The sequence below is a fragment of the Phalaenopsis equestris genome, unplaced genomic scaffold (genome assembly GCF_001263595.1).
Source record: "Phalaenopsis equestris unplaced genomic scaffold, ASM126359v1 Scaffold000002, whole genome shotgun sequence".
In the NCBI taxonomy this organism is placed as follows: domain Eukaryota; kingdom Viridiplantae; phylum Streptophyta; class Magnoliopsida; order Asparagales; family Orchidaceae; genus Phalaenopsis; species Phalaenopsis equestris.
In genome coordinates this window covers 49,256,343-49,268,363 of record NW_018164444.1, presented here as the reverse complement: position 1 = coordinate 49,268,363, position 12,021 = coordinate 49,256,343, and the positions used below count along the sequence as shown (strand labels likewise).

General features: G+C 33.9%; 1 protein-coding gene and 1 pseudogene across 1 annotated transcript in view; one reads left to right on the top strand and one right to left on the bottom strand.

Moving 5' to 3' along the window:
- The first annotated feature begins 21 nt into the window (after nucleotides 1-21).
- LOC110036765 lies at nucleotides 22-910 on the top strand (annotated as a pseudogene).
- A 1,771-nt stretch (nucleotides 911-2,681) lies between these two features.
- LOC110022817 (histidine--tRNA ligase, cytoplasmic) overlaps nucleotides 2,682-12,021 on the bottom strand; it is a 23,086-nt gene continuing 13,746 nt past the window's right edge. The window contains 5 exon segments of the mRNA XM_020721934.1: nucleotides 2,682-3,229; nucleotides 9,188-9,328; nucleotides 9,421-9,702; nucleotides 10,353-10,487; nucleotides 10,674-10,931. Coding sequence (XP_020577593.1) covers nucleotides 2,903-3,229; nucleotides 9,188-9,328; nucleotides 9,421-9,702; nucleotides 10,353-10,487; nucleotides 10,674-10,931 — 1,143 coding nt within the window. The 3' untranslated portion in view covers nucleotides 2,682-2,902.

The following is a 12,021-nucleotide window of genomic DNA, read 5'->3' as shown; positions in this document are numbered from 1 at the left end:
ATAATTATTGAATCACCAAAGAGGGAAAAATACCGCAGGGAAGCATGGAGAGAGAATCTCCACCGTTGATACTGGCGATGAAGGGCCATCCAGGCACCGGCAAGACCACCCTCGCTCGGGCCATCGCCGCCGAACTCCGCATCCCTCTCCTCGACAAAGACGACATCCGCGACCCCACCCTCCCCATCCAAACCCACCTCAACACCACCTCCCCCGCCGCCGCATCCCCTCTCCTCAACGATCTCTCCTACGCCGTCCTCTGGCGAATCGCCCCCAGCTCCGTCTCGGCCTCTCCGTCATCATCGACTCCCCCCTCTCCCGCCTGGCTCACCTCGACCGCCTGCTCTCCCTCGCCGCAGGTTCCGGCGCACGGCTGAAGGTTGTGGAGTGCCGGCCGGGGGATGAAGGCGAATGGCGGCGTCGGCTTGAGGAACGGGGGGCTTCGGTTGGAGATGGTGAGGAGGGATGGCACAAGCCGGGAAGTTGGGGGGAGTTGAGGAGATTGGTGGAGGGGTATGAGGGAGGATCGGAGTATGAGTTTGGGGGTGTGGAGAGGCTCTTAGTTGATACGACGGCGGCGGGGGAGACGGTGGAGGATATGCTGGAGAGGGTTTTGGAATTCGTACGGAAGTAATTGCGGGAGTGTTTGATTGGGTCCTGGATTGTACGCAGCATTTGCTTTGAAACTCTAGACGGAGAAACACTGCTGCTCCTCGCTCTCTTTCCTTGTAGCAATATGTTGTTGATGAATGCATTTGAGTGCCAAAGATGTATAAATATTGACCATTTATTCCACATTTCTATCAGTAATACCTAAGGTTGTAAACGGAGCTCGTTTATATTCGAGCATTCGTGTTCGATTTATTTGCTTAGCGAATCGAACACGAGTCATCACGAACAAAAAATCATTTTGACAACTCTAACCACGTAGCCATAACATGTTCAGAATTGGGGCATTATTTAATACATCATTTGAATCTAATTTAATAATTTTTATTTAATTTTCTTAATTAATATTTTTAATTGATTAGAAATTTTTGTGTCCATGTAGTCAATTAATTTTTTTTAAAAATACTACTCATCAAATATATATATATTTGATGAGCCAAAATGAGCCAAACACGAACAAACAAATATTAGTTTGTTCTGTTCGTATTCGGCTTGTTAACTTAGCGAACGAGTCTAGCACTTAACGAGCCGAACACGAGCTGTTCGTGAACAACGAGCCGTTTTGATAGCCCAGTAATACCAAACAGAATTTCAATCCAGGTGACAAGGAAAAAAATATTGCATCAGACACAAACTTCTATTAGGATCTGCCACTTGTACGGACAAATCATCATGCATTAAATTATTATTTTTTGTATTAAAAGAGGTATGTATGTATATGTGCAGACCCTGATTGAAATCTTGCATCAATACTCCTCATGCAAAAAATTTTCGATCTTTGAACATGTTGTGAGGTGTTAAGTTTTAAAATTAAATAATTCGAAATATGAAAGAAAAAAAAAACATTTGAATAATTCTTCTTAGTACTCATAAAAATCATTTAAATTTAAACCCACGTTTCTCCTAGAAAAATGTTCCGAGACTAATCCAAACATATTATAAGAATATAAACATTCATATAACCAATCTATACTAAAATAAATATAAGGCCATTAAATTAGTTATGCCTTCAGATGTCTGAATTCCAATATTTCATGCCCTCTCTTATGGTATGGACTTTCGCCGTGCATAAAAACCCCTCCCACATTTGTTCGTTTGCATTAATACCACCGTTCTTCGGTTCATAGGCATTTGCATTCATACCATCGTTCATAGCCATTTGCATACATACCCCCAAATTTTTATGTATTTTACATATCTAACACCTAAACTCTTTTTCTTACACATTTATACCACCAAAATTATACATATCACAAAAAAACATATCACTATTTTAATTTTAAAAAGTGAAATACACGTTTTCATGCTTAGATAAAATGAAATATGTTAAAATGAATTTTTGATGTTACCTATTTAAATACATATAAATTGAGTGGGAATTAAATGTCAGATATTGTCATTTTTAAATACATTATGATTTACTAGGTCATTCGGTTGAACCGGTTGAACCACAATTCAATCTTTGAACTTTGAACCTCTTCAACTGGTTCAATGTCCAGTGTTTTCACAACTTTGGATAAAAAGGTGCGCTCGAATATGCCCTGAATGCAGCATCCACATCTATGGATCATCCGCACATAATATTTTTTTCCTCATTGTGAGGCATAAAGCTAGAGGCATCTTCCGTGTGCCTCAACTTGTAATGCATACCTACAATATAAATAAATATAAATCTCCCTTGCACAAAAATTAAATTTTCTAGGCTAAACTTATATCTCAAGAAAATGCATATATGGATATATATAAATAAATATCACTCTAAACATTGCCATTTATAAAATTAGCACCAAGCTCATTTTTTTTTGGTACTATCAAAATGTTGCATTTATGCACGATCAAACCATTGAGAACTTCATGACAAATGAAAATTATTGATTGAAAAGGTTTTTTTTTTAATTTTGATAGTTAAGTGAGCATTCAAAAAAAAAAATGAAAGGGTGTACTAGATTCACAAATAATAATGTTTTGAGTATTATCTATGTAATTGCCCCATCAAAACCACCATTCCAAACTCAACAGATAAGTTACTGTCGGCCGTCGTTAAACATGCGTTAATACAAGTAAATGCTCGTAAATTATTCACATGTTCACCAATGCACTAAAATGCAAATAGAAATTTAATATAAATAATGCCTCAGTTACAGAGTGGAACAGCTTCCAGCTTCATTTCTGACTTTCTGTGACAGCTACTTCAGAAATTGCTGAACTTACATTTCCGCCTCCAAATGCATCTCTAAACCAATCCAACACAACTCTCTCGAGCCATGTTTAATCTTTTTTGAAGCTCTTCAGCAAATCTTTCCCGTGGAATTATCTCTTCTTGGTGAGACTCAATGTTCTTTAATTTGACAGTGTCGCTACTCAGTTCGGACTCGCCGACAAATACGACCCACGGGATGCCGGACTCAACAGCTCGATCGATATGATTTCTCACTCTTTTGTTGAGCGCAAACTCAGCCTTTATTTTGGCATTCCACAGTTGGCTAACCAGCTCTGCAGCTAGCAGAAGATCTTTACTGAGGATGGCGACCAGAACTTGAGTCTCTGTTGGACGAATAACCTAAAGGAAGACAGAAAATAGAGAAGCTCGGTGGATATTAAGAGCTAAATTGTAGCATGATTAGAGACATTTAGATCAGCACATGTTATTTGAAATTTTGGTTATAATGGATTTTGAAATTCTTATATTTTAATTTGAGACGAGTGTGATATATAAAAAATCAATCAGCTCTTTTATTGTACTCAAATTAGAACAAATTATGAAGATTTGAAACTACTGATAATGCAGGAACTCTTTGTCAGGAACTAAATCAAGCAAAGCAGAAAGCTGGCTTAGCAAGATTAAAAATGCAAATTAAATTTTGGATAAGGTGCAGCAGTTTGAGAAAAAAATCATAACAAGGAATTACAATGGTTTATCAAAATAAAAATAAAAAAAAAGGATAATCCCGTTGTATAACTAGAACGGTTCACAGATTTGAATTTTTTTCTTAACTTCAGAATGAAGAAAAAGGGCCTGATTAATGATCTAAACTGGACTGATGTGTAACTCCTAGTACAATCAGACAAATAGGATTGTCTCGGTTGTGATTTCAAGGTGACAACTTATTTGATTAAAACCTAATTTTTCAAAATTATAAATTTAAGTTGGTTGCAATTAGTTCTTCTAGTAATTGCTTTGATTTCTAGAAGTCTTTACTCGGATCATAACATTTTCTCTCATTTAATCAGGCACTTTCAAGGAAATATATCAATAAAGTCATTTAATCATCTCCTCTGTTTGCAAAATAAAAAGATGCAAATAAGGCTACCTCAACCAAGGTACTTGATAGGTTAGGGGTGAAAAAACTGACAAGAATGCAAAATTTGCAACATACCCCAAGTAACAAAAAGTTTTGTGGGTTATTAGACATGCAAATGACTCGCAAACTTATAAATAGTGAAAGGGGAAAATACAGGATTTTGGAACTGGCTAAAATATGGGGTGTAAGAGCATATTTTAAGCAAGAGCATCCAAATCAAAGGTTCTAAAGCATTCCTTACTAGTGAAGGTATTATAGGAGCTGATTGGATTTAACTCAAATTGAGGCAGTTATATTCTTTAAACTATTAAGTATGATGGAGGTTAAATCAGATTATATCTTTAGAAATCGTGTGGCTACTTATTTCAAATTAGTTAGCTCAGATGAAATTTTGATAATAAATATCTTAATGTTAAATTTTATTATATCTATTTAGCATATTTCAATCTTAATTAGACTAAATAAATCATAATTGAAGCAAGCAAACATTTCAATTGATATCTAAGTAGTATGTTATTAAACTGTTTAGAAAAATAGTTTCTATGAAGTCAAATTTCCCTGACTTAATAAGTGTAATTAATTAACATTACTTATGTAGACTACATCATTTTTTAATTAAATTATTTATAATCTAATTTATTTCATAGAATATTAATACTTTTGATTTATAAATTTTTTGTCAATCCTAATTAAATTTACTAAATTATACACAACATATATTAACAACTCAATTACTTATTAATTACTAAATTATTAAAATAACTACATACAAAATCTCAAATCCTAATTAGTATTTATTATTAATTAAACATGTAGCTTAAATTTGTTTAATTTAATATTAATTATTTTAATTGCCTTAATTAAATTATAAATAATTATAACTAATCATTAATTTTTAAATTATAAAAAACCTCCTTTTTCATCCCCCTTCCCCCAAAGCCCCATTTTTCAAAACCCTCGCCGATGACAAAAAAAAATGCTATAAGCCTATAACAGGAGCCTAGGAAGAGGCATCAATGGAACTAACGACATGTAAAAAACTGGAGTTCTGAGACTTGCGGATTATTAACTTAAATCAGCCCAATGCCCAAAAAGTGGAGTTGTGAGACTTCTGGATTATTAAGTTAAATCCTCCCAATGTCCAACAAGAGTTTGAAAATGAAAGTAAATCTTCCTTGCTGGAAAAAGTATCAGCCTCTTTCTTGTCCTTCGTGCGATTCTATCTTCCAATAGGATTTGTTAAATTTGGGATTCAAGGCAAAAAAGAAGAGAAATGGGATTTATGATTGTGCTGGCGGGATATAGGTTAAATCCTGCTACCAAACAGCCCCAAGTGATATCATTTGATCACCCTGATGTGTAATTAGCACCTTCATGAGCTTTAATTGGTTTTTATTTTAGCACAACTGGAATAGTCTGAAGAGCAGATGGGCGGCATAACCTAGCACAGGGCTTCACTAGTATTTTCTTTTATCCTTCTATGTTTCATATAATTCTCATATTTTTATATTTTTGTGTCCCGCATTAAGAGACCCAACATCACGCATTTTGTGATGGTTCCTCCAATTTTGATATTCTTTTGATTGTGTTCATTCTTGGGATGCATTTGGCTCTTGATCTTCTTATAACTCTGTATTTTTATATGGCCCGACCAAGGAAGCACATATACTTCAAAAAGCATTTTGTGTTTGTGTCAACACAAACATGTGACAGACACGCTCAGGCTTTTATGTGACAGACACGCTCAGGCTTTTATGTGACATGATTAAAACTACGTCTAAAGTCTTGCCTCTTATATCCTCGTGCAATGTGTTCAAGAAGACCCTAATTTGCATGACACTTCTCACTCACAATCTTTCACCTTGTAATCTCATCATGTGTTGTTGCACCTCCATCATGCATGCTCCATCAAGTATCCCCATTTTCACTCGCTAAAATATAATTCAGTCATTTCTCCTGCCACCAATGCTCTTCATGTCCTCTTAAAACTCCTTCAGAGACCTTTTCTTCAACCAATAGCTATTTCGCTCTCCATTTATGCCCAAGTATGTCTTTACTTTTCTCCCCTAACCTTAATTTCAAATCTAGTCTCCTCCATATAAAATATTAACATTAAGTATTTTTTAATTACACATTTTATATTAATAATTTGTAAAAAAACAATTACGTCTAGAAAATGTCAAATCATATTTTTTGCAGTTGTCATTTTTATATGATTCTTTTCTCTATGTATCTCAAGTAGGTGCTCATGCTTTATAGGTCCCTATGATTATAATCTGTTGTTCAATTAACCCATCATTGAAAAAAGAAGACCTGTGTATAGTCTCCATTTGTAAATAGTGACTCCCTGAAGGTCAATGCTATTGTTTAGAGAGAGATGACAATACCACTAGAAGGTAGGCGCATACCTCACAGCTGAGAATTCAATTGACTCCATTATGGTAATTCAATTGCAAGAATTAGTGCCAATATACTTCACTTGCAAGCAATCTTATCAGAGGTTTATTATTAAAGTACCTCATTGCCCTTTGAATTATAAAATCTCAAGACATTATAAAATATAGCAGAGGAGGTTGATACATAATTTTTTGAAGTAGAATGTACACTTCTCTTGCCCCAAAAATGTAACCTAGAGAGCGGATCTTCCTACCTAGGTTTGAAATAAGAAAATCAGACTTACAATATATCATATTTTTTGCATTAAAGTTGTTGATTTTATCATACATAAATCGAGGTTAAAACAAAAGCAGTAGTTATTCATGTCATCATTTTCAATTTGTGTTTCTTTTTTTCATGTTGAGCAAATTCTCAAGACCTATCAAATGACTAGGGGGTATTTGAAAACTCAATCTGCATACACTTGATCGTGTATGCAAGGGTTCATTAATTGTGGAGACAAACTGTGCTTGGGTAGAGCAATCCAAGTTCTCAATGAAATAGCCAGTCAAATCAAGAGTTCATTAATGTACCTTGAGTTTTACAACACCATGGATCGTGTCAACTTTGCTCCCACACAGATTAGGAATCTAATCAAAATTTCCTGACATTTTCCTAATATTTTGCAGATTTATAATCATATTTTTACATATCACTAGAGCTTTTTTTTTTAATAATTTTAGTCTATGAAAATAGAAAAATGTGCAATTAACCCTAGATAAATAGCATGAAATTCTTTTAGGTTTGAACAGTGTTGATCACATGTGTTGATTGCTAACATGACATTGACTAGATGATGCAGCGTGATGGAAACCATGTTTTTACATGTGGACCAATCACAGAGTATCAACCATTTAAAATAAGTAATCTAAGTAACATGATCGACAATGATGTCATAGTTCTAAATGCATGACACTATGAAGCACAAAACACTTCAAAAAGCCTTTCATACCAGTGTCAGATACTTGTCAGACATGACAAACCTCAACATTTCTTTAACATGTAGAAATTATGTTCGATGACTTTAATTACAATAAAGCATAACAAAACATTTCAACACAACTAGGACATGTGGCAGTATGGATGAAGCATGCATAAATCATTTACCATTCAATAAATTCTTGGTTCATATTGAATGGTAAATGAGTACTCCAACGCCCGCTTTATTGATTCCCGATTGATCATAAATCAATTTATTCGTATTTTGTGGGATTATTTTGAAATTTATAATCATTTTTAGACTTCAGTTTTTCGTGCAGACTACACAATGACAAAATCATATTTAATTATTAATGCCGATAATGGTGTTTGTTGAGGATTGTGAGCAATTTATGAAAAATTAAAATGTAATTGCAATTAAACCTATGCAAGTTTCCCCTTACTAGCTCCTTAAGAATTTAAGTGATAAATATAATATTATACTTCATTGTAAAATATTTCTTGATAGAAAATATTGACACTACATGTTTTGATTATAAAATATACATTAATAAATTATAAAAGATAACACTATGAACATGGCCTGTCATGCAAATGATTCTCATATCCTATATTTGTGACATGTCAAGTCAGTGTCTATATTTCATAGATGGAAGGTCACATATTCATATTTTTAAGACTATTAATTGTCCTTCCATCCTTTTAATCAAGTAGGGATTGTCCGGACAATGCCATGTGTTTCTTAGATAAACCGCATTATTTTTTTATATTATATGGGCCGTTCAAACAATTAATTAGTACAACAGGGATTTTTTAATGATCATAATGATAATGAGGTTCATTGTCTAGAATCCAAATGATAAGCAAAGATCTAAAATTCTACAACATCATTAATTTTGTTCATTATATATGACTATGAGAGTGTGAGGAGATTCATACTCGGTCCTGCCCAACTCAAAACTTCACTTGTGCAATTAAGAAATGACAAAGTTGTGGCAACAAAGTTCGCTACAGGGACTAACTAGGATTATATCATTTTTAATTATCTCCTTTACTTTCTTTAATAATTAGCTTAAATCATTTGCCATCAACAAAATACTCAAGTTGCTTGCAATGTTTTGGTGAAGTCTCTAAAATAAAAAATTCCTTCCAAACTTCAATAGAGCTCATGAACGGGGTTGATGGTAAGTGAGTTCAGCTTAACCGCAATGTCAAGAATAGCATCCACAAGTAGTGTGGAGCACTAAGAATAGCGTGAGTCCTCTTGTAATGCTAAGAAAGAAGTATATGATTGGTGCATGAATATGAGTGCAGTGTATGGGATTAAACTTTCAAATAGCATATATACTTAATCATGTTATCCGTGTTCACCTTGTTAGCAATTGGCTTAGCACATAAATGTGCATATATGTATACATATAAGGATATGTAAACATATACATACATACATACATACACATACGTGTAGATGCGTATAATATATGTACACGTATGTACGTACATACATACATCCATCCAATGCTATTCCAAGAAATCTGCTCATTCTAAACCCTGGTCATAACATCCAACGCTATTCCATGTTGATAACATAGATGGGCCACCATACTTACAAATAATAAAAGATAAATCAAATGTATAGAAGAGGTATTTTGGCTAATTAAACACCATTAATTGCAGAAATCCATATGGTTGGAATCTAAATGAGCATCTCAAGTATAAAAAGTGTCCAAGAGAGTTTAACTCAAAAGATAGGAACTTAGTTGCAGTCCTTCGAAATCATTATGTGGTATAGACTAATCAACATACTATAACAAATATAAGAGACAAAAAAACATCAGTACCTTGTTCTTCTCCTTTCCAAGTTGCTCCAATATTGTGAAGACTCTTTCAATTCCAAGGCTAACACCCACTGCAGGGACCTGTTTTCCACTGAACATACCAACGAGATTATCATATCGCCCACCAGCAGCTATGGAGCCAACCTAAAAGATATAAGATCAACAGTTATTGGCCTTTATATGAAAAACCTGAAACAGTCTTCACAGAATTGAGAGAGCTACAGAACAGATTTTACCTGTGCAGAACCTTTGAAAACCGCTTCATATATCACTCCAGTGTAATAATCAAGCCCTCTTGCAAGGCTCAAATCAAAAACAATTTTTTCTAGACATTTGGATTTTTCAAGGGCCTTAAATAGAATTTCAAGGTCATTCAATGCAAGAACAGAGTCGCTGTTACCCAAAAATGAGCTACCCCTGTCCTTCAGTTCAGAAAGTACTTCAAGCGGAAGCCCACGTTTCCTTACAAATGTGCCAATTTTCTCAGCCGTCTCAATAGCCAATCCTTTTTCTTCCACCTGAGAAAAGAAATAGCAATTGCAATCAACAACAATGTAACAATTTGAGAAGTAAACAAAAGAGAGAAACGCAAATACATTCAGTTGATAGAGCACATAACAAATGTAAATTGATTAAATTATGAATATATCATGAAGATTTTCTTCTTTTTTTTACATTTGTTTGCGTCCCCTTCCCCTCTGTGAATGGGAATTTTATGAAGGAGTAGGTTGCCAACATGAATAGCAAACAAGTAGCAGAATCAACACAAAAAATAGGCATTCCGTGAAGCAAATAGTAGATGCTAGGGCTTTATATCACTTGATAAGAACAAATATCATTCAGTAATATACTTGAAAAATAGGCAGAAAAACCAGGATAAAAGTAAGCTTGCTGCCAAACTATGGCAGCATGAAAACTAGTGAAGGGGGCAAAAAATGCTCTTAAAATGCTCAAGAAGTAAAAAATTCAGAAGGTAAATAATAATTCAAGAGCATTCAGTATAGAAACTAATAAGGTTGATCAGTATCGCAGAAGAAAACGTAAGGAGACTAACATAACACACAAGATATTTTTATGTATATTCTGCTTGACCAGAATTACAATTTTCTCTGGTATAAATTAGGCCTTTAGGCTGACTCTTATGGTTGTTGCTATACGAATAACTCACCAGCTCCTTTTTTACTTGATCGAAGGACTGCTTATCTAGTTTGTCAATACTTGAACAAACTGTTCTGAACTTTTCAGAGGAGACGCCACATATTTGAAGCATGCCATCCAATAATTTTCTGTGATTCAACTTTATCTGCAACAATAGCATGCATTTTGTGATTATTTAGCAAAAGTCACAGAAAAAAGTAATACTAGAAACAATAATTAGTAACAAGGCATATAAAAAAAATGTGGAAGATTGGATTTTCATGTTTCAAGTCTGCATTCGGACAATAGAACATTATCTTTACACTAAATCATGCATAAAAGGAAAAAATACCTCATAATCACCAATATTGAGTTCATCCAGCAATTCAGTTAAGACTTTGAGAATCTCAAAGTCAGCTTCCATCACCTCAAACTGTCCAGCTATGTCAATGTCGCACTGATAAAACTCACGGTATCTGCCTTTGGATGGGTTGTCTCGTCTATATACTTTCGCTATCTGATACCTCTTTAATGAATTGATGTTATTCATAGCCAAATAACGTGCAAAAGGAACAGTAAGATCATATCGCAAGGAACAAAGCTCGCCACCCTGAAAAGGAAGAAAGCATACTATGCAGCTTCCATTATAAAGAAAAAAAAGAAACAAAATTAAGAAAATAATTTATAGTTGATAGAATTTTCTTGTCATTTGTTCACATAGTAATATCTTTACGCAGAAACAACACCAATTCTACTGAGAAGACACCATTTTTCACAAGCAAAAAAAGGTCCCTCTACAATTCAGGTAAGTTTTCCTTAAAAAGCCATTAATAAAAGTTAAATATTCATTCAAAAAATAAAGCATAAGCAAAAAGAAGGTAATATTGCACATAATAACGCTAATCTTGCTTGTAACAGCATAACCAATGGCATTTCTATTACATCCACAATTCCTATGGGTGCCAGATTTCTGCCGTAGCTTAATGAGTAATTGAGGGTCCCATGAAGCTATTTCATAGGAGTTCTTGCAGATCTGTTTCGGCGGCTCCTTCACAACTATATAAAGGCTTCTTCAAACCGAAAGAATAAATAAATTAACAAATCTTATGATAGTCATGCATTTAGATGGAGCTTTCTCACTTAAAATGATGATCGCACCTTCTTTGTTCGTTATACATTTAAAGTTAAATTTAAACACATTTCAGCCAGTTAAAAATGTAAAGAATTTTCATTTTCAAAAGAATTTTACATAATTTTAGAACCATATGATAATAAATATTTTTTTTTTCTTCTTTTGCATAATAATATGAACTTTGTTTAATTTAAAATTATTTTTAAAATATATTTAAATGCTTTTTTGAAATATTTTTTTAAATTAATTAAGGAAAAAATGCAACAACTAAAAGGCATAATATATAGAGACAAATATTATAATAGAAATCAAGTGGAATAAACAGATATGATCTAATGTCATCTACACTTTATTTTCATTACTCTCTCTCTCTCTCTCATATTACAAAAAATAGTGTCGTGAAAACCGCTCCGCCGAACACCTACAACCTCACTGTTGCGAAGAACTCCTTATGGATTGAGTTAGATAGAAAAGATATTTAATAGTATTGTACAAATCTTTTCAGCAAGATTATGATTTCAAATTATTGTAATCTTGCTCCGTCAAGAATGCCAAGAAATAAGAAATG